The sequence below is a fragment of a genome, unplaced genomic scaffold (assembly GCF_019419815.1).
Source record: "Pyrus x bretschneideri cultivar Hongxiangsu unplaced genomic scaffold, Pyrus_bretschneideri_v1 Contig19, whole genome shotgun sequence".
Classification (NCBI taxonomy): domain Eukaryota; kingdom Viridiplantae; phylum Streptophyta; class Magnoliopsida; order Rosales; family Rosaceae; genus Pyrus; species Pyrus x bretschneideri.
This window is the reverse complement of record NW_025999490.1, coordinates 6,478,982-6,501,160: the sequence shown is the minus strand read 5'-3', so window position 1 is coordinate 6,501,160 and position 22,179 is coordinate 6,478,982. Positions and strand designations below refer to the sequence as shown.

General features: G+C 37.9%; 4 protein-coding genes and 1 non-coding gene across 5 annotated transcripts; 2 read left to right on the top strand and 3 right to left on the bottom strand.

Annotated features, from left to right (window-relative positions):
* The first annotated feature begins 20 nt into the window (after positions 1-20).
* TRNAF-GAA lies at positions 21-93 on the top strand. The gene has a single exon. It is a non-coding gene; the product is annotated as a tRNA-Phe (tRNA).
* A 579-nt stretch (positions 94-672) lies between these two features.
* On the bottom strand, positions 673-4,154 carry LOC103949807 (glucan endo-1,3-beta-glucosidase 1). The gene is made up of 4 exons (XM_048582429.1): positions 3,689-4,154; positions 1,871-3,184; positions 992-1,019; positions 673-884 (listed from the first exon to the last, which is right to left on the bottom strand). The coding sequence occupies exons 1-4, from the start codon at positions 3,783-3,785 to the stop codon at positions 701-703; spliced, it is 1,623 nt and encodes a 540-aa protein (XP_048438386.1). The 5' UTR covers positions 3,786-4,154; the 3' UTR covers positions 673-700.
* Positions 4,155-6,933: 2,779 nt separating this feature from the next.
* On the bottom strand, positions 6,934-9,575 carry LOC103949894 (5'-adenylylsulfate reductase 3, chloroplastic). The gene is given in 5 exon segments (XM_048582428.1): positions 6,934-7,910; positions 7,912-8,266; positions 8,918-9,044; positions 9,140-9,289; positions 9,416-9,575. Coding segments are annotated over 5 exon segments (1,383 nt in total). The 5' UTR covers positions 9,492-9,575; the 3' UTR covers positions 6,934-7,235.
* Positions 9,576-13,960: 4,385 nt separating this feature from the next.
* Positions 13,961-16,118, top strand: LOC103950072 (lactoylglutathione lyase GLX1). The gene is given in 8 exon segments (XM_009361253.3): positions 13,961-14,136; positions 14,257-14,446; positions 14,677-14,752; positions 14,755-14,888; positions 15,137-15,184; positions 15,297-15,404; positions 15,503-15,655; positions 15,858-16,118. Coding segments are annotated over 8 exon segments (885 nt in total). The 5' UTR covers positions 13,961-14,014; the 3' UTR covers positions 15,912-16,118.
* A 196-nt stretch (positions 16,119-16,314) lies between these two features.
* LOC103949981 (arogenate dehydratase/prephenate dehydratase 1, chloroplastic) lies at positions 16,315-21,275 on the bottom strand. The gene is made up of 11 exons (XM_009361155.3): positions 20,618-21,275; positions 19,420-19,481; positions 19,217-19,309; positions 18,922-19,122; positions 18,327-18,407; positions 18,148-18,243; positions 17,494-17,571; positions 17,307-17,396; positions 17,148-17,215; positions 16,869-16,950; positions 16,315-16,682 (listed from the first exon to the last, which is right to left on the bottom strand). Exons 1-11 carry the CDS (start codon positions 20,895-20,897, stop codon positions 16,626-16,628), a joined length of 1,188 nt encoding a protein of 395 aa, XP_009359430.1. The 5' UTR covers positions 20,898-21,275; the 3' UTR covers positions 16,315-16,625.
* Between the last annotated feature and the right edge of the window lie 904 nt (positions 21,276-22,179).

Here is a 22,179-nt window from a genome sequence, read left to right as displayed (position 1 = left end):
AACTCTGATCAAAAATATCTGCGGGGATAGCTCAGTTGGGAGAGCGTCAGACTGAAGATCTGAAGGTCAGGTGTTCGATCCACCTTCACCGCATTCTTCTTTTTGTTTTATTAAGTTTTCCATTTGGTGATTTATATCTATCTTTTTTTTTCTTTTTTCTTTTTTTTTTTTTTCTGCCGATGCAATATTAATATAAACTTTTCTGGTTTTATTAAGTTTTCCATTTGTTAATTTACATCAATCTTTCTTTTATTTTTTATAGACAATGCAATATTAATAAAAATCATTCTAATTTTGAAGAACGAGATTCAAACTCGGATGTAAAAGAACAAACACACTATTATGACCGCTAACATAACCCACATCTTGTTGATTTACATCAATCACTTATGATTCCGCCCTTTCTGAAATGGTAGTTTTCCTCAATCTATACATCCATCTAACAAAAATATCACCAGCAGTTAGAGATGGCAAATCAATTCATTGATTGTTAATAGTTAACCATTAAGACCCATTGTTTGATTTTCTCATTACACCATCATTACCAATATCAATCTCAACACCATATTACGGTGAAATCAAACTAAACGGGTCATATCAGTTACTCATTAACAACTCAATGTATTGATTTGCCTACCAGCAGCAGATTACCAACTACTGACTAGAAAAAAATCCAGAAAAAAATAATTTTATTTCAACCTCAGCATGGAGTCACAAAAGGTAAGAATAACAAACTATAGAAGATTACAACAAAAAATACGGATAACATCCCGCTGATGGCACTTATTCTGCTGCTGCCGAAGGCAACAAATCTTAATCTGTCTACTCCGCTACTCGAATGTGTCGAGTTCACCGTCTGCCTCGTCTTGTTGCTCACCTTCTTACTGCACTCAAAATAAAACATCCATTGCTAAGAACATTGAAAGAACTAGCATGCTAAACGAACCAATTTACAGTATGTAGCAACAAAAGAAAGCTTCTCAAGATTTACCTTCCGGGAAATATACAGCTCCCGTGACCTGCGATGTTCCCACGAACAAAGTAAAAACGAAAAGGAAACGAAGTTATTATTCATATCTGCAGTACAGAACCAACAGAAAAGTATACAAAAAGAGTGGAGCCCCATTAGGGCCAAGGCAAACTTTTCAAAAGATCGTACATATTATTAGTGCAATCTTGCTCGCAAGAGTACAAAAACAGAGAGACATTTTTCTGAAGGCAATCTTAGGCCTGGCCTCCGAATCTTTTGAAGCGTTGTGCCTAGGACCAATATCTAAAGGAAAATCAATGTTTCCACCTCCCTTCCATATAAGAAATACAAATTACTAGGCTCCTTTCCCCCTCAAAGTTGTACATCACTCACCATCTCACAAGTCGTCAACATTCAAACTTGTGACTATTAAGAGTAGGAAATGATTTCCGCAGCTCTTACAGGTGTGCGGAATTATTTCGCTCAAGGGTCATGTTCCTCAAAATTAGGCAATAGAATCTAAGCATTTTTGTAGAGAGAGTGTATTCTAGTCTAATCTAAACTACGAAGAGGGAAATTCGAAATGACTCCCTAGTCTGCTAGGTTATGCTTTAAGTATTATTCCGTTGTCATTCAACCAAATCGAGTCTCACATTACTCCTAATCAAGGTCTCAAATATCCAAATCGGCAGCTAAGCTACACTACAAACTCTAGAGAGAACTCAGCCCTCAGAATCATTAAATGGAAAGACAAAATTTAGAAATCCGAACAAGCAATCGGCCATTTTTGCCTCAGCTTGCAAACTCTTTTGATTGGGCAAGTCAAGTTGTTTGTTCAAGCTTCGGCTAAGGAATAAAAACCTAACAATAATCGGATAATGCAGAGGTAGATGAACTTACTTGGGTCAGTGGTGGTAATGGTGGCTACGCCTTGGAAGTCACAAGACCCTGCAGCCCTGCCTTGCTTCTGGTAATAGCTATCGAATGCATACGAAGCATGGCTTTTCACATTATTCGGAGAGTAACAATCCTCCCCCGGCTGAATCTCCGAGCAATTTGCCCGCCCAGGTCCACATGCCCAATCCAATGCAGCCTGCAAACTCTTTCCATCCATCCCATCCATGGCAATGCAGTAGGTCTGGTTTGTTGTGTCATTAGCCAAAAAAGACCCACTCCCTGATACGTGAAGCAAATACACCGCACTTGAATTCCCATAAAACAGGCCCCAATTGGCCTCAGACACTGGCGGAGACCTCAAATCCTCATTGAACAATTCATAAATGTACACATTTGAAGTAATCTCAGGGTGCAAAGGGGTTCCACTACGATCCAAAACATGCTTGATAAGATTTGAATTGTATGTATCTGCATTGTCGACAGTAGCATAAGGCTCTTTAGAATCCCCCTTCGAAGGCCATCCGCTCTCCGAAACAAGAACCGTCACATCAGTAACATTAAGGTTTTTCATGGAAAAATAAGCAGCATCAATCATGGCATCCAGCACATTAGTATAATGTAGCAAAGTATTGGGATCCACCATCTCTTTCGACGGCGTAAGAGGCTTGAAAAGCGCATTGTCAAGAGGCACCACACCTTTGTTCTGCATAAACACATAGTAAGGATAGAGATTCATCATCAGCGGTGACCCGGTTTTCGACAAGAACTGAAGCAATGGGAGAACAATTTGGGTTAAGCTTTGGTTGAAGAACGCCTGAGACGGCGGAAACGGATCGAGAATTATCGAAGCGGCGTGAGGGGTCGAAATTTTCACATGGGTGTGTAAATTTGCAGCCACTAAAGCACTGTAAAGCGACTGAATTGCCGGAAGAAGCAGAGGAGCTGAAGAGGGCACGGTGGTTAACACCTCGTCGCCGACCGCAATGCCAGTGATGAGGGTTTGGGGGTAGTAAGCGACGACGTTTCGGCCGACCCAGGAAGCGGCGGTGGTGTTGGAAGAGCCGATGGCAAGAAGCTGGTTGTTGGGGACGCTGATGACGACCCGGATCTTGGTTTTGGACAGGGCTTTGAGGATGTCCGGGTCGGCATCGTAGAGGCGGATGTGGTTGATCTGCTGGAGTTGCAGAAACGAAACGAGGTCCGACGGAGACAGAAGATTCGAAACGTCCGTGCCAACGTTCACTCCGACGAACGGCTCTTTTTCTTGGTCCTGATTTTGCAGCTTGGTGGTTTTGAATGTCGGTGGAGAAGATGCGGCTGAAAGTGAAGAAAAGCCAGCAAGAAAAATGTGAGAATTGACCGAGAAAGTTGCTTGCTTTCATTAAAGTTTGGAAGTCCTGCTGGGTTTAAACTTCGAGATGAAGAAAACCCAGCAAGCAAAATGGTAGAAGTGGGCGAGAAAGTTGCTTGCTTTCATTAAATATTGGAACTACTGCTGGGTTTAAACTTCAAGATGAAGAAAACCCAGCAAGCAAAATGGTAGAATTGGTGAGAGAAGTTGCTTCCTTCCTTGATTTTTGGAAACTGTTGGGTTTAAACTTTGAATGAAGAAACCCAGCAAGCAAATGTTAGAATTGGTGAAAAAAGTTTCTTGCTTTCTAGATTTTTTTTTTAAATAACGGAGAAACCCAGCAAGAAAATGTTAGAATTGGTAGAAAAAGTTGCTTGGTTTCTGCGATTTTTGAATTATTTTGGGTAAACTTTAAAGTGCAGAAAACCCAGCAAAGAAAATATTAGGATTGGGTGAAGAAAGTTACTTACCTTTGGATGCAAAGACGAAGAAGAAGAGGAGGGTTGAGAGTGAGAGAAACTTAGTGACCGCCATTGGAGAGGAGCTTGAGCTTTGCTGCTTCCTCATCCTCTGTTTCTGGTTCAGCAGCTACAGATTCTTGCATTATCTTCCAAAAGACTTCTTTTTCTGCTGTTGGTTTTATTTAATTTAATTTCTTTTTTTCTCTGGGATTTTGGTTGTTGACCCAAAGAGATCTAACTTTCATGAGAGAGTGAGTCATTGAGTTGTTCTCAGGGTTTACTGGATATTTGTAAGGAAAATAAGGGAGCTGCTTCAATTAATTTACCAAAATGGCCTTGTTTTTGAAGAGGGTTGGTGCACTTTCTTTGATTCTTTTGCCTTCTGGTTGGGTTGCCACCAAAAGGCAAATAGTTCTGAAGGAAGGGAAATACTTGGAAATTTAAAGCACTTTCTGGAGCTGGTGCTACTGTTGGTTTGCCACTTGCCAGTCGAATGTTGGGACTTATATTAAATGAATAATTGGCCAAGAAAAAATGATTAAATAAATAAATAAAAGGACCATAAAGTAAAAAAAAATATATATATATATATATAAAACGTGGCTTACTTCTGAACCTTTGAGATGATGTTTCTAACTTTCTTTCATTAACAGGCTGGCTTCCTGCTTCTCTCTCAAGTGTGTGGTTCACATTTTTGACTTCAAATTCCTTTGCACTATGTTTCCACAAACGAAATAAATTTAAAATTTTGATTAAAGTCATAATTTATAAATTGATATACATCAATTTTCTTATTTAGATTCATAAATAAAGAAATTTAGAATTTCCACATAGAAAAAAAATTTGAAATTTGGGACATCCAATTCCTTAGTTTAAATTCCATATAAATGTGTTATTTCTCAATTTCTATGATTAAGAGTTTAAAAATAACAAATTCCGTATTCAATTCCATTATTTTTTTTTTGTTGACCAAACAAGAAAATAAAATCCTGTTATTTTAAAATTCCTTAGTAATCTTAAATTTCTTCATCCAAACATAATGTTAAGAATTTACATGCAATTAGAACGTAAATGTAAATGAAACATAAATGGGGTAGTACTTAAGTTCATCAATCAATTTTCACATGTTTTACTTTACTCACATATATAACATCATGTGGTTGTTTGAAATATCTTCACTTTAAACTCACGATTTCATGCAAATTTCTCTCAATAACAATGTTACTATTAAGAATATTGTTAAAGCATTAAATATACGAAATTTTAACGGAAAGCTCTTGGTACTGTTTACTTTAACAAAAAAATCATATTTTTACACTAAAAAATCAATTCTGGTACTATTTATTTTACCCTTTATTTTGTTCTTATCATTAAAACTTAAATTTTTTAATCCCTTTTTATTAGTTTTCCTTAAAATATACAGTATTTTGTTGCTATCGTGGTATTTCAAACAAATCAATCCACTGTTGTACATTTTAAATGTTTTACATGACAGTGGAGTAAAGGGAAAAGACATTGCCAGCCAAAAATGTCTTTCCAAGGACGAGCACCCGCAGGGTTTTCTTGGGTAGCAAACAAAGCACAGACCAATAAATTACACAGTATCTACAGTACTATATGCAGCAGTGAGTCACGAGAACGACAGCTTACAGGGTAAGGCCGTGAGGGTGGGTCACCAAATACAAATGCCTTCTCTTGTTTTGCACACTATCAAATTAGTTTGATAAAACAAGACTCTCAATCCCACAGTTTTCTGCATTTTTGTTTATAATTATATTCTTCACCAAACACCACGCAACTATATGCATGCATTCCTTGTTTATATGTAACCGGAAAGATGCCCCCTCTCTTCTCGCTTTGCATGAGTGCGGTAAGAGATGACATATATCCGGTTACATTCAAGGTTTTTTCGTCTACATTGCCTTTAAGAATCATTTATCGAAAAGAGAACTTTAACAATATAAAAAGGTTATGTTTTCAAACTGCAAAAGAATGTAATTATGTTTATGTAAATGTTGATCACCAATAACATGTATAAATTCCATGTTTTCTTAACGGTAACATAGAGAAAGCTATGCCCTCTGAATATAATCATGAAAAAGGGACTGGGCAGAGGAAAGGTGTTTTTGGTGGGTTAAAGAAACATGGAAATAAAGGGTGGAGATTCTCAGACAGCAATTTGGAAAGGGGATCCTAAGAATTTGGAAGTACAACAATATTTATTTACATCCTGTAAGTTTGGATTTACAACAATAACTATGTCATCGATTAGATCTCATTCCTTAACTAGGACTAGTAGTTGCATGTGTCTTCCATATGCTTGAAATGTCTAATCTACTGTTCAATCTTATTGATGGACTATTCTTTTTATTGTGTTTGGACGAGGGATTACCAACTAGCGTCAGATTCAGACAATATTAGCAAAGAAATACATTACAAAAGCTCATATGAGGTTAGAAGTTTGGAACCAAAAATTGAAATCGAACACGGACCAAATCGAATCACACTGAACGGTTCAGTTTTTATGGTTTTGAAATGATTTCAGTTTGAAACCTAACTGCAAGCTGAAAAAACAATTTGGTTTGGTTTCTTATATCTAGAACTGAACCGGACCGCATAATATAAAAAATATTGAATTTAATAGCCAATTAGGTGTTGGGGTGTAATTGGTTATTTTAAAATTGTTTTGCCACTTTTGTATGCTTTTTAAAGTTTATATTAATTAATGTAATTTATATTGTTTATGTTTTTGTAATGTGTAGAGTTGTCCAATTCAAATTCAAGCATCCTCTCTCATACTCTTAATCCACAACCACAATAACAAGTTCCTAGGGAATCTCAAGCTTCCAGCTCATAAATTTCAAAGACTTCTCATCCAACTGTTTCACTTTCACAAGATCGAAGGCCTAGACTTCTCAAGGCTGTTAACAAACTCAAGGGCATCCAAAACCTTTAAAGAATAAGTGTCTAAAAAGAAAGAAAAATAAAAAATGTTGAACGATTCAATGTAGTAACTTTAAACATCAAAACTTTTACGTTGAATTATCTGAACAATTTACTTTTTCAGGTTTTTTCGGGTTTTACTAATGCCATAAGACATTTTGATGTAGAACTCTGTTTGAACGTTGTTTGAACTTTAGTAGCTTTGTAATGCTCGAATGTAAATATATTCAGCTATTTATCATTTAACTAGTTTGAGAAAGCACAAAGTTAATAAACTTTTACCAAGAACAATGCCGCAGCAAAAATGTCAATGCTACAAGAAAACATAACTTTTATCCATTTCCGAAATCAGAAATCACTCACTGTAGACCAAAAGGAAAATTACAAGAGCCCTATCGTCTTGTCCCAAAAAAGAAGAGGCTAAATTGAGAATACAAAGGACTTGTGACATTCTTTTGAGAAACAGAGACAATTCTAAAACACAGATTCAATGAAGAAGAATCGATAGCATTTATCGGCGATGGTTCGCCAACGAATGTTGACTTCACCATTTAGGTACGGAGATGAATGGCGCCGGGATTACTTTCTACGAACGTTTCAAAACTTCAGTTGGTTACCTAAGGGCATTGACGAACGCCATCAATGAATCGACGTCCCTCTTCTCCGTTGGGTACTTGATCGGCTGAGAAGAGTGTTTGGGGAAGAAGAGTATTGTGGGGAAGCTTGTGAGCTGCAGTTCTTTCTGGGCAAACTCCTTTTGCTCTCCATCTGCTCTGAACTTGCCCACTTTCACACTGCTCCCCGCCAACTTGTCAGCCAACTCAACGTATGATGCTTCCATTGCCTGGCAAAACGGGCACCACGGTGCATAGAGCACTACAATCCATGGTTCTTTCCGGTCCTCAAGTTTTGCCAAATTTTCTATTCCAGTTCGGGTTAAGGTGACTAGATTCTGGGAAGTGAATATATCAGTTTCCGTGGCAGCACCAATTGACTGTGCATCCATGCCATTTTGGCCTCCTTCCTGTTTAATATTGCCCTTGTGAAGACCGCATTCCTTCGCCTTGGCGTCCTCCCACCACCACCTTCCTTCTCTCTCATGTTGCCCCGGTAGGACTGACCTTGTGCATGGCTCGCAACCAATTGAGATGTACCCTTGCGAGTGCAGTGAATTCACAGGTACATTCATGGCACGCAGAAAGTTCCATATGTCATGACCCGCGACATTTGCCACTGGGTTCCACTTCACCAAGCTGCCAGCACCACCATCCAGTCCCTCGAAAACAGGGGTCAACCTGGACAACCGGAATTTCAGATCTAGTCCCCGGAGATTGATCTTTCCTTTGTCCGGTGATCCAGGCGCGTAGCCCCTTGAGAGCCCTCCTCAGGGGTCTCACCTTCCTCACGCGGCAGCACTCCTGATGCCCATCCTCATAGAAAGAGAACAGCCCTTTGGTCCTTACTAATGCCTGAACTTCAACAGCATCCGGAAACATGTATTCAATGCGGATGCCGTAGTGCTTCTCTACTGTGTCAAAGAACTGATACGTTTCGGGGTTCAGCCTTCCAGTATCCAAGCTGAAAACCCTATAGGGTCTACCGGTTAAATGCGCATACTCAATCAACGCAACATCCTCCGCTCCGCTGCAAAAACAGAGTTTTTCGTTATTAACAACAACAAAATGGACTAACAATCAAATCCATTTCATTTGGCGCCTCAAGCAATAATCAGAATGCATAAACTAAACAAAACTCCCGGCAATCAGATCAATTCATCGTAAAACCTTAATTTTCGTTAACATACTAGAAACACACGAACACCATTCGAGGCAAAGTGATGAGACAAGAATACAGCAGCCAGGCTGCTGACATCAAATCCCCAAACGTAGTTTACTATCAGCAAAAGTTCCATCTTTTATCCGTATTCCCACTGCATTCAATACCGAGTACGTCCACATTTAATGAGATACTTAATCATCCATACAACGACCACATCCCACAAGCATTCATTTAATTTTTTGACACAGTAATTCTTAGGAGGCGTTTTAATTGACAATAAATATTATATCTTTCAAACAATTTCCACCCTCAATGCATAATTCCCTCGTCACCATGAAACTTTACAAGATATTCTCATAGCATACAGTCATACAATGCATTCAGGTTTAATTTCAGATTGCCAAATGACAATTAACCGGAAAAACGTTGCACATTCAGTTTTTAGCTATACATTTCACTAACATTCATCAAAATTAAGTTAGATAATGAAAAACAATACTGCAGAGGTTGGACTACCTGAAAGCAATGGCGATATCGTTGCCGAATTTCTCAAGCGCCTTGTCCATAATCTCAAGAGGGGAGGCGTTCTCGAGCTCTTTAGCCAATTGCGCATAGTCCTCCACCTCTACTTTCTCAACCACCTCTGCAAAAATCACAAACTTTCAGTACAACCACAAAAATAAAAAATAAAAAAACCAAAGAAATCTCCAATAAGTGAAACAAATTTCCAATCTTTACCCGGAGCAACGGTTGTCGCTATGGAAGGAACAATGGACTCGCTCCGCTTCGGCTGCGCATTCACCGGCCTCACCGAGCTCCGCCGCTGAGAAAACGTCACGGCTTGGCGTTGAATTTGACCGTACGATCGATCAAACACCCGAATAGGAACTCAACTGCGGAGCTGCAAATTCCAAAACCCGAAATCCAAACTCGTTAATTCACATCCCAAATCAAAATTTCCAAACTTCTCAGTCCAATCAAAATATTAATTAAAAATTAGGAAAAAATTTGTACCTTTGGGTTCTGAGGAGGGAGTGAAGGTACGACCAGAGATCGAAGCAGATGAAGAAGAAGTAACAGCGAGAGCCATTCTCAGAAACGATTTTCTGATTTCGATTTCAAATCCTCTGTTTTTTGCTCTGTGATTTTGGAAACACCCGGTTTATGATTAGCAGGCCAATGTTAATATGTTTATATAAACAGGGCTATTAACGGGGCGGCCATTCAGGTTCATTGAACCTGGACGTTATTCCGTACCAGAGCCCCCCGCAATACCTGATGACGTGGCGGCTTACGATTCGTGGGCTCGATCTATGTAGTCATCGCTTTCGTCACATGGTGTGGGCCCGGCCGAGAGAGTCCCTGCCTGCCGGGTGGTGGGAAAGTACATGGAGGCGAGAGGGCAGCCTTTCCCTTCCCTTGGTGGTCCCTTTTTTGTCATGTTCTTCGGGGCCTTTTTCTAAAATTCCAAATTATTAGCGACCAAATGAAAATTCACATTTTCCCATAAACAAAAATTGAAAATCCACAATGTTTGTTAATTTTCTGGATCATAAGATTCTTGGTTGGTTTTCCTTTGCGAGTCCGGATCGCGAGGATCTTAGGGATCCAAAAAGAATTCAACGAAGATTCATGAATCATGCCTATTCATCGTACATTGTACGATCAGAAATCATTTTAAATATTTTATTTAAAAATAAACACAAACAGTAATTGATAAAAACTAATCACACGATGTACGATTTACGGATACAATTTACGGATCTCTAAGATCCTCACATAAAGGATTAGGAGAGGATCTTGTTGGTCCCTTTGCCTCCCCTCAATTTTTCATACAAGTCTTTGTGGTTGAGCTTATAACAAAAAGTGCATTGGATTACGCAAGGTCGGGTATAAAATAAGAATACGATAGTATTGTATTACAACACTATGTGCATTAGATTCAATATACTTTAAATAAAGAGTGGTACAATACGTATATCATTAGTATTTTATACATCTTCCTCATGCAAAAAAAAATTATACAAGAATTAGCATCGTTACCGTAACTTCTTTAGATTAAAGTCAAGGTTTTGAAAACCCTATTTACAAACTACAATTCAAATTTCAAAAAATATAACAATAAGTTGATTACACGATACAACCAAGTCTAATTACAAACAAACTTTTGAAAAACAAATAACAGAAATGCTATCAGATAAAGTTTGTTGGCTAAGTAAACAAACTCAAGAGTTTGTATTCGAAAAGGAAACACGACTCAGTCATTGCATGAACAAAGTCCTCCAGATCCTTGCGCCATGTGGAAACACAGACAATCTTGTACGTGCGAGAAATATTTTCAATGCATGGGAGCTGTAGAACTTCACCCCTAAGGGTTAAGAGCATCGAACAAGTAGCATGAACCTGTTATTTTGCTAACTTTAAAGCCAATCAAGTTGCAGAAAGCAAAATGCACATCGTACAGAAAGCCGGCGCAGAAAATCTTCCAGTTTGGAAGAGCCTGTTTATATACAATCGCACTAGCTTCGTCGTGGCCAGTGCCAGTAGTGTATTTGAATGGGTGCAAGCCTATCTGGCGGTTGCGGTTAGGAGTCTCAAACTCAGCGAGAAGAATAAGTTGAGGTAGGTGGACATGGGCAGCACAGAAGGCAGCAGAATTAAGCCAACGTGAAATATGCAGCGGCGCAAAGAATGGGGAGTCAATGAAATTTAGGACGGTCTTGGAAACACACCGGAACTGACAGAGTGAGTCGACTGCCGACTGCAGCTCATAAGGATGTCGACGAGGATATTCATGGCAGGTCCATCAATGTTTTTGGCTTTGTGCTTCTCTAATTAAAACACTTCTTCGTCAGCGGCACCACCGGAAACATTGCTTTGCAGCAAGAATATTATTGATCTTTGTTCAAGAGTACTAAAAAATGAAATTGTGCTACGTGCTTAATATAATATAATTGAGTTCAAATAAATGAACGAGAAACAATGAAATTTGACCTTGATAATTAAATAGGCAAATTGTTTCGATTCAGGTCGTTAAAATTCGATGTGGAGCCCGCACCTAATCCCTATTTTTTTTCAAAAAAAAAAAAAGAATTCCTTTGCATAAATGACCTATGTATATATTTATTGTACTAGGGTTGGGCTTTTTATTGTTAGGATTACGGTTAGGGTTGGGCTTGTTATTGTTAGGGCTAGGTTTAGGGCTATGATAGGGTCGGGGGTTTTTTTTTGTTAGGGTTAGGTCCATCAACAGTCTCTACCATTGCAGGGGCTGGCACACCAGCTGCACAATTTCAAGCAAACACAAGTGCTTATTTGTTTCGTAGAACAATTAAATTACAACCACCATAAATTTGAGCAATCAATTTGTAAGACGATTAAATACCAAATATCAAGTTGAGCATCTAGATCCTACTACTATGTATAATAATACATGATGTACTGTCCGTATTTCGAGCACACTAATAAATCTCTTCATAATGAGAGCATAAACCAACAATTCAACTATAGTTTTGGAGATTCTCCTTGCATGTCTGCATGTCCTATTTTTGTTGGCGGTGTGGTGACATGTAGGAATGAATGATAAAAAGATGCATTTGCCCTTTAATTTGACGGTATGTTCTTTATTCTTTAATTGATTGCTCTTTAATTTTACACTCTTTAGATTTGAAGTGATTTTCACATTTGACTACGAGTTTTTAATTTTTTTTCAATTTGAAGTGATTTTCACATTTGACTATGAGTTTATAATTTCACATTACAACTTGAGGTCTTAAATTGTATCAATTTAGGTGTTTTCTCTAACAATTTTTTTGAATTTTATTAAATTGATGACATAGTAGGCGTGTAACTCATAATTAGATTGACATGTAAGCCATATTTGAACCAAATTGACTAAAAAACTCATCAATTTAAAGAAGAATTAGACGTTCAAATAAACAAAAAATATAAATTGTTACAACTACAAAACTTTCAGTGCAATGTAAAAAAATTGAACTCTCTTCTCTTTATTTTTTTAATAAACGATATTATTTACACTAAGGGAACGAGGTGGGATTGACTTAGCCTCACGAGAGGCTAACAATAATATAATTCAAATTCGTCTTTGTCGAGAATTAAACCTAAAACTTTTCACTTACAAATAAAGATAAATACCACTAAACCGTAGTATTAAGTGGCAACTCCCTTCTATTTTCTTAGTTAAACAATTATCAATTCATTTGAACAACGACTTCCAAGCCATTTTTTCCCCTTTTACCATTTACCCTTTACCCTTTTTGAGAGATTAACCGTTTCAAAATTAGGGTTTATAAAACGTAATGCTCGCAGCTCGAACTCTCAAGAAGAAAAAAAAAAGATTTTTTATCCACTAACAAAATATACGCGGAAAGGATTCGAGGTGTGGCCATATTGTGACAACAAGCTCCAAAAAGAGGCTCATTGCTGACCACAACTTTTTATGTCCCTCCATCTTCATCTTTATCGGTGCACACATGTGGTCCATTTTGACATTGACAATACTCTACCACTTGACCTAGCAAATAGATTGTATTTGTCGTGTTCTACTTATTATCTTAATACATTATATTGTATCAAAATTGTTATTTAACGAAATTTTAACAAGTGACTTTATAACGATTAATTTTTTTACAGAATTGTATCATTCTATGGAGACGTGACATGTCATGCAAGAAAATGTTATGTATAATGTTTAGATTTGATCAACAATATCATATCAAGTTCTTAACAGGTCATCAGTTAAAAATCAGTTCGTTAACAAATTATAATAAAATAACCCAATAATAACCTGACTCATTAACAAATTGACTTAAAATCGATTGGCATTGAAATAATAAATTGTGTAAGGAATTCTCAGGCTTATCTATTAACCAAACTAGCAATTAGCCGTTTTGTTCTAAATTTGTATACTGACCATAAACATGGCCAGAAACAAAAACGTGCACCTATTTTTTATTTTATTTTATGAGTAACTGATGATCCTAATCACGTGGACCGACTTAGGGGCTCCACGTAGCATCTGAAATGTCCATTGAAGACATGCAGAGAGAACAAGTGTCCAAATTCCGGACGAAACGACCGGCTTTCCATTTTTCCGCATTGCTAAGTCAAGGAAAGAAATTCTGATGCCTTCCATCTACTATTTCTCGTCAAACAATTTGGATCTTTAAAATTTAATTCAACAATTAAAATTATAATACATTTTAAAGTGGATCTATGTTTTTAACTGTTTGATAAAATTTCAAGAATCTGAATAATTTAATAAGAAGGATTAAGTGGAAGAGATTCGAAGATAATCATAAGTCATCAGAGCACATTAATTCCATTTGTAACAGTCCTCTCTGATTGGTCCACGTATTAATTTGCAAGAAAATGATATAAGAAAGACTAATAAAAAAGATTTAAAAATTTTGAGTTTTAACGATAAAAACAAAAGAAAAAGTAAAGTAAATAATACCAGAATTAATTTTTAAATATAAAAATATAATTTTTCGTTAAAATAAATAGTATCGCGAACTTTTCGTTATGAGCTCGTGCTCACGGAAGTGTCCAGATATACTAGCTCACTGATCACAACAGTCAGAACACTCGAAAATGGCCGAAGCTGAGGGAAAATCCGTCGCTCCAAACGCCGAGATTTTGGAATGGCCGAAGAAGGACAAGCGCCGGTTCCTCCACGCCGTGTACCGCGTCGGCGATCTCGATCGCAGCATCAAGTACGTTACTTTCTGACATCACCGGTCATGATAGATGATCGATTCAATTTCCACGATTTCAATTTTTTCAATTTTATCGATTTCAAATTCAACTGTTTGTTTTTCGGAAAATAATTGCAGGTTTTATACGGAGGCTTTGGGGATGAAGCTGTTGAGGAAGAGGGACATACCGGAGGAGAAATACTCGAATGCGTTTCTGGGATATGGGCCCGAAGATTCTCACTTCGTGGTTGAATTGACGTACAACTACGGAGTTTCTTCTTATGACATCGGCACTGGTTTCGGGCATTTCGCCATCGCTACTCCCGATGTAAGTGGTCGAATGGCAAGATTTAAGAAACTTATTTACTTGTATCTGTAATCCGAAATACACTGTAGCGGTATCTCAAGCCAATCGCATACGCCATGCAATTTAAGACTGCGGCGTTGGTTTGGAATACTGTTCTTCTCCAGGGTATTGGTTATATGTGTATTGAAAATTCGGGAATTCAGCTTGTTGTTTCTGAATGCGATGATCGTGTGGAATTTGGGATTTTGTAGGTTAAAAAACTGGTGGAAGATGTTCGTGCTAAGGGTGGAAATGTGACGAGGGAGCCTGGCCCTGTGAAGGCGGGACGAGCATCATAGCCTTTGTGAAGGATCCTGATGGTTACACGTTTGAGATTATCCAGCGGCCCTCCACCCCTGAGCCACTTTGCCAAGTCATGCTCCGCGTTGGTGATCTCGAACGCTCTATCAAGTTCTATGAGAAGGTACTCATTTAAGCCAAGCATAGGCATTAAAAAATTATCAGGCTTTGATATGATTCAGCTTGGAATTTTGCTAGCATACTTTCCATGTAGCAATTTCAGCACATTGGATAAATACTACGATCCTGTTGAATTTTGAACAGGTCGTCTTGAATTATATAAGATGGCTTGGATCTTACTACTTGTCTTCTTCAGATACATGATCATGGTTTCTTAATCTTGTCCGATGTCTTGGCTTTCCTTCTGTGCAGGCATTGGGGTTGAAGCTGTTGAGGACGATTGAGAGGCCCGAATACAAGGTAGTTAATCCTCTCTTAGTAGTATGTTTATGAGCGGCTCCTTGGCCCCATCATCTTTATACACAAAGGCTTATTGAATCATCCCGTTTTTCGTGTTGCATCCAATTTACAGTACACCATAGCCATTTTGGGATATGCAGAAGAAGACCAGACAACAATCTTGGAGTTGACCTATAACTATGGTGTTACCGAATACACTAAAGGAAATGCGTATGCACAGGTTGACATGTTTTGCCACTTATTTCATTTTTTTTTTTTTTTTTTTTAAGTCAATCAATTTCTGCTATCCTGATACATTTGTATCTTATATGTTACTAGATTGCTATCAGTACTGATGATGTCTACAAAAGTGCCGAGGCTGTCAACTTGGTTACACAAGAGCTTGGAGGAAAGATAACCAGACAGCCAGGACCAATTCCTGGGCTCAACACCAAGATCACCTCTTTTCTCGATCCCGATGGCTGGAAAACTGTGAGTTTTCACTTGTTTACTTGTTGCCCAACTTTCTATTTAGGTGTTGGATCTTTCTATCATACGCATCATTGTTTTATCGTTCTGCACGCCATTAGTCCGCCTCTTTGCTTAGATCGTATCTAATACATCTAACAATTTAGAGGCGATGCATCATTAGCGGTTGAGCTGATTACTACGGTTCCTGACGATGTGCTTGTAGGTCCTGGTTGACAACGAGGATTTCCTGAGGAACTGCAGCAGTAAGCAAGAGTAGTTGCAATGAAGGGAGACTAGTAAAGATGTGGTTGGAGAGACCATATATTATGAATAAGATAATCCGCTTTCAGTATTAGTATGGTTGCGTATGCTTGCTCGTCGGTTGTAAGAACACTTGTGTGTTACTTTGCTTGTAATGTTTAATGCAACTTGCGACTGTAAGACTATCTGTCTAGTTTAACATGGTTGTCCGACTCTTATATTATGATTGTTACTTGAGCTTCACCATCCCGTCATCAATTCCGATGTTTCTAGTCTTGCCGGATTTATAGAGCTTCAGAGTTTCATATTTTCTGAACGGAGTTTCCACTCCGTAAACCCGCAAACGAGATTGCGGGTCGAACACCTAAGAGCCAAGCGTGCAATGATGATGGACAGAGCAGAAAGCATCACAAGCTGTCTTTAATCTTAACACACAAATCTCAGTATTTCATAAATCCTGCGGTGTTGTTCACAGATTGTACTTTGGGTGTATGTTGTATCCAGATATCACGACAGTCCAGAAACAGTAAAAACCCCCGTTCGGAGGAAATAAAGAATGATACATGGTCGAAAAGGAAAGAAAAATGTTGAAGCTTTGCGAGGATTTGTCTCCTCGTTGAAGTTTGATCTGTGCTTGCGGCTTCAGCGCCCACAATTTCAGATATATACAGCATTTGAAGCTTGATCTGTGTTCGCATGTCCGGAATTGAGCCCAAGAAACGACTGCCTTCTACGGAATCGTGCCCTTTGGGTAGCAACCAAGGACACGAAGAAACCTTGCAAATTCCTGCAAAACAAAGCAATACGCCCTTAAACCACCTATGCCTTGTGCTGAGGAGTGGAGAGGTTTGAGAGGAAGACGTTGTAGTTTCAAGCTTCAGTGTGTCACCATGTGGCAAAACCTCCGGTACAAAATAAAAGTTTTCGGAAGTTGCGAAATAAAGAACGCGTATCTAAGTTATACGAGACTAACCTTCAGATGTTCCAACGCATATTGGGCACGGGGATCCGCCATAGAAGCTTCAAAGTCGATGTAAAAGAGGTAATCGAAATACCTGCCATAACAGATCGATCAATCAATTCTGTAGAATGGAATTTTTGTGGCAACCTTACCCGTATTAAGAGTCATATCATGACTATGAATCTAGGGTTCTTTATTGTTATGCAAATTAGTATATACCGCGGCTCAGGTTTTGCGCGGATGTGCAAAACTTATCATATTCTACATTTGGTGCAAAAGAGTACCACTCACTTGGCACTCCCTTCATTCGAATCATCCACAATCCTTAGAGGACGTTGCTTCTGTGGGCGGCTCTCTATCTGGAAATTGCTCCAAAAGGAGAAGATTTGTCAATGCTATACGCATGGTGGTGAGCATGAAAGAAAACAAAAAATGAGTAACTAAGTGTACCTTTGTCAAGTTAATGCCCCTAAGAGCAAAAACTGCTAAGGCTTTAAATAGTACACCAGGACCTTCTTCAAGAGTGAAAACAACGCTCGTCTATGAAGAAAATTTATACATAAATATTCATAAGATTAAACGAAAACAAAGATACGTAAAAGCAAAAAACAAAACAAATCAAAGTAGAGATCTATACCTTATATGGCCGGTCAGACCCTGGAATTATCGGTTCTCTTCCAAGTATCAAAAAGCGAGTGATATTATCGTCATCATCCTGGCCAGGGCAAAGTGGTAGGAAATTAAATCAAGTGGTGTCATTAGTAATCCACAGCAGCCATCGTCTTAATGAAAGAAAAGAGGTGCATAATAAGGTTAAAACAATCCAAACTATTCATCCACAACATCTGAGAGGGTGATGCATCTTTGCAGTATGAGTTAGCATATTGTAAAAGAAATGCAAATACTCAAAACAAGAAAATTTGACATGTGGAACTCTGCGTAATGCCTGGAAAGAATAGCTTGCAGACGCCCTACCAAACTGTCATGCTGAGAAGAAACTTTCCAGTATGCCGGGTTGACTGTGTCAAAATACCATTGGTTGGATATTCTTTTATTAGGCTTCCAACCAATTGTGTTATTACACGGTGTGTACCGGGCCGTGTTCCCGGCACACTAAAAAATCTCTCCATGATCAGACGATAGTGAAGTTACAACTTCTGCTTTCTTAAGAAAGGAGGTCAATTCTCAATCCGTCCAGATGTTTACCATATCAATACCAAAGTAATGTTCAAACAAGCCAGCTTAACTTATATATTAAATCCAAAAAAGGAATCTAAAAGAATAGCCTTACTTGAATTTTTTCTGCAAGAATGTCAAGCCCATAAATATTTGCAGCTCGAGCACTTGCAACAGCACCAGTATCTCGTAGGCCAGTTGAGGCTACCATCTGTATAAAATGTCCCAACCCTTAGTATATAAACACCCTCAATTCCTATCACAGTCACAGAATACAGAAGACATATTGATAACCTGTGCAGCCAGAGCACTGTCATCGGTATTGATTCTGATGATACCCAAACTGCTTAGCGTCATCTCACACTGAGCAAAAGCCTGCAAGTGAAATGTCCGCAAAAAAAAAGAAAACGTTTAAAGACCTAAGTCTTTCATGTTCAAAGATTAGTTTCAATATGCATGCATGTGCAAATTTTCTGCGGTCAAACCAAATAGAAGACAGCTAAAAAGTGCTAGACCAAGACCTATGACCACATTTTGCTACAAGTTCCAGTGCCAAGAAAATAATCACAATCTGCTAGTACCGTATGGTGGTTGTGGAAACGCTGCTAGTAGACGTTATAAGACAAGCCAATTATGGAGGAGCTCCACAAAAGAGCATTTCAAAACTTGCTAGCTATTATACATAGATTTTCCTTTTCGGCTGTGCTACAAAGCAATTAAGAACGTAAGACTACCCAACTGGGAAACATTTTTATTGTTGCAAATGGGCAATTTGATGACACAATGATATGAGCGTTCATGCCATATGTACTGAACAGGTCAGATAATATATCCATCAGCTGTCTGCTTATGCAAATAGAAAGAAAAAAAAAATACATGAAAGACCAACCTGATAATGGCTTAAAACACGTTTTAGTTCCTCTTTTCTTGCACCAGGCAATCCCAGGAGACAATGGTTCACTTGCAATTGTACCTCTCCAACTATGTGCAGTCTGTGGTGAAGTAGTAAGTCATAATTACGGTGGATGCTTCCACCTACAGAATTCTCAATGGGAAGAACTGCTTTATCCACCAACCAAAGTTCAACTGCCTGTTAAAGGAAAAATTAACTTAATCAAGGGACACAAACAGGTATACATAAATTTTTTTAAAAAAATGAAAACTAACAAAAAATATTATTCAACCTTGAATGCAGCTTCAAACTGGTCACATGGGACGGTCTCACACTTCGGATAAGCTTTTACTGCAGCGGCCTCACTATATGCCCCTGGTAACCCCTAAAATGGGAAATACAACATACATAAGAGCAAAAAAAAAAAAATATATATATATATATATATATTCTATGAACGCCAAAAGAATGTAAGTAATTAATGAGAAGATTTACCTGATAAGCAACTCTCACTTTTGAACCGTCACGAGGAGAAAAGTCATTTGCTGTCAATGGTTCTACAATTAATTCACATTCAAGCTATGAGAAGTGAGTGACAAGAAACAATTGTAAGATAAATTGAAAAGATAAGACCACTACAATGAAGAATTATAGTAGCACACTGGACAACGAGAAATACAAAAATCACTGAGAAAGTCAAATAAACAATTCCGGAGACAACTCATTCCCATAAACTACAACTAAGCTATTTTTTCAGTATTTGGATGTGGACACACTTACAAAATCTGATTGTTCCATTGCATTTTGAAATCAACCTGTTGGATTGCTCTAAAATATTTCCAAGAGATAATATATTTAGGTGGGATTGTCAGGGCTTTGATCCCATTTTAGAACCCACCTGACCATGGTCCATATTTGTAATCCAAGGATGAAATTTCGTATATGACCATCCAGGATATTTCCACTTTTTTAAGCCACCAATATAAGGGGGCGGACAGAAATGACCTAGATTACAGCAACATGCCGTTTAGATATTGATGGACTTTAGCATTAGAGTGAATTAGCAAGATATCTTCAAAAGTTCTTTTGCAGTGGATATACAACCGAATTTCATTGCTAAATCTATTGGTTTCCAGAAAAGAGATACATCAAGAAATAGACAGTACTCAAATTTGTCATCTTTGAAAAGTTTTTCGAAGTTTCCATCAATAACGGTATTTCCATAAATTTGAATACCGTTATTTCCACCAACATCGGGCATCTGAAAGAGTAAGGTGCTTACTAGTGCTCACTGCCAAGCCATAATGGAAATCCTCCTACCTAGTCCTCACTGTCATGTCATAAATTTCATGTAATTTTTTGCCTACATTTCATTTGATCCTACCCTAATCTAAATGTTTAGGCCGAATCAGTTAAATGCACCGATGCTACAGTTGTCAAACAAAATCTACTTCATGATGAAAACTCCAAAGTACCAATAGCCATCACAGAAAATAAAGCTACTGAATTTAACCTTGTTCTGCATTGTAAAGGAGCTAAACGATTCTGCATTGCCCAACAACTAATCAAAGTACAACGTTGTTCTTCAATTACTAAATTTATATCCTCCAATCCAACATACAAGTACCCGATTGACAATTAAAAGTATAGAAATTGAGCAAAACACAAAATTAAGAGCTTTTGCAGAACTCACTAGGAAGAAGGTTCAAATCCTTGTGAAACTCCCTGGACTTATTGTCCTCAATCCGTTCCATTGCACCTGAAGACTCGGCGGCGCAGGTAAGGCTCGGCTTCTCATCTTCCACCGGCGTGATAGCTCTCTGGGCGGAAGCAACAGCCAAACAAGAACACTCCCATTTGCGGAAATTCAAATTCAAAGCCAACTCAGAGTGGTTCGAGCTCAAATCTGAGACACCCTGATGAGAATAAGGGGTTTTAGCACAAACCCAGATGGATGCAGCCTTCGCAGCCATCAATGAATCAATCAGCTGAAATTTGCACTGAACCCAGAAATGCAAATAGCAAAAAGACCAAGTCTTTAAGGCAAATCCGGGCTCATGAGAGAGGAGGTTGGTGAGGGGGTTGTTGGATAAAGCCCCGTATGCACATTGTCAAGGTCGATGAAAATGGTGGCTGGTGACGGACCCCACAAAATTGTGTTAGAGTGAGAAACATGTAAGAAAAGAGAAATCCTTTGGGATTGAAAAGTTTAGAACTTCGAGGGTTTTAGAGAGAGAAAGGGAGAGAGAGACCGACAGGGCGAAGAAATTAGAGAGGAAAGGAGTTTACAAGGGTAGGTGAGCAAGAATGTTGTTGGACACACGCTGCCTCCCGCAGCCTCCGGTAAAACAAAAACAAAGAAAAAGAATGGAAACTAGGAAAGTTTTCAGTATATATATAATATCCAATACTTTTTTTTTTTTTTTTTAGTACAACGATATATTTTGTACAAAAATGAAAGAGTTTGGCTAAGCTACATACTAAATAACCTAATTTAATATTAAATTCATTATTGACGAAATTCAAATATAACATCTCTCATTTATAAATAAAAAGAAATATCATTATATTGTAGTACTAAAATACAATTATTTATGAAAATGATCTGCATTTGAGAGAGAGAGGGTCGTTGTGGGGCTAAATTGGGAGAAACCTATCACTATTCACTGTGCTGCTTGTGATTTGTATCCAATCGTATGCATGTTTGGATGTACGAGTAGAACCTAACATTTCTGCTGAGGAAAGGGTAATTACTTTTCAAATTTGTTTCAATTTTCTATTAATTACGTCTTTACTTTGATGGATTGAATGCTGGACTCCTTCTAATTCTTTTAAGTTTTCCACGTTTACATTCATACAGTGTTTAAAATGTTGATATAAATGAAAATATTGATATGTAAATTTATGAAATATAAACGGATATATTGATATCGGTTGCCTTCAACATAAATTATGGAAATTAGCAATTGAGTGAGTGTATTATTATCAACTCATTTAAATTTAGTTGAAATTAGAGAAAATGTTCTCAAAAAAGGAAAAAAAAAAATCAAAAGTTCCCAACAAATTTTCCGTATTGAATTGGTAAATATTATCGATATTCATTGATTTTCTTATATCTCGCTGATATAAGATGAAGTTTGCATTTCACCTATTTACATATCGATTCTTGATTTCTTTTTCTTTTCTTTTTTTATATATTTTGACAAAAATATGAACAACTTTGTGGATATTTTAAAGCATTCATATGAGATTATA

Excerpts from the sequence above, each read along its gene's own strand:
- LOC103949807 (XM_048582429.1), bottom strand. The coding sequence starts at position 3,785 with ATGAGGAAGCAGCAAAGCTCAAGCTCCTCTCCAATGGCGGTCACTAAG. Across the intron at positions 3,185-3,688 it reads CTTCGTCTTTGCATCCAAAG|CCGCATCTTCTCCACCGACA; the intron begins GTAAGTAACTTT and ends CTTCACTTTCAG. Across the intron at positions 885-991 it reads AGCTGTATATTTCCCGGAAG|TAAGAAGGTGAGCAACAAGA; the intron begins GTAAATCTTGAG and ends TTTTGAGTGCAG.
- LOC103949981 (XM_009361155.3), bottom strand. The coding sequence starts at position 20,897 with ATGGCTGCGAAGGCTGCATCCATCTGGGTTTGTGCTAAAACCCCTTAT. Across the intron at positions 19,123-19,216 it reads AGTTTGAAGCTGCATTCAAG|GCAGTTGAACTTTGGTTGGT; the intron begins GTTGAATAATAT and ends TTCCTTTAACAG. Across the intron at positions 16,951-17,147 it reads TCGAATGAAGGGAGTGCCAA|GTATTTCGATTACCTCTTTT; the intron begins GTGAGTGGTACT and ends CTGTTATGGCAG.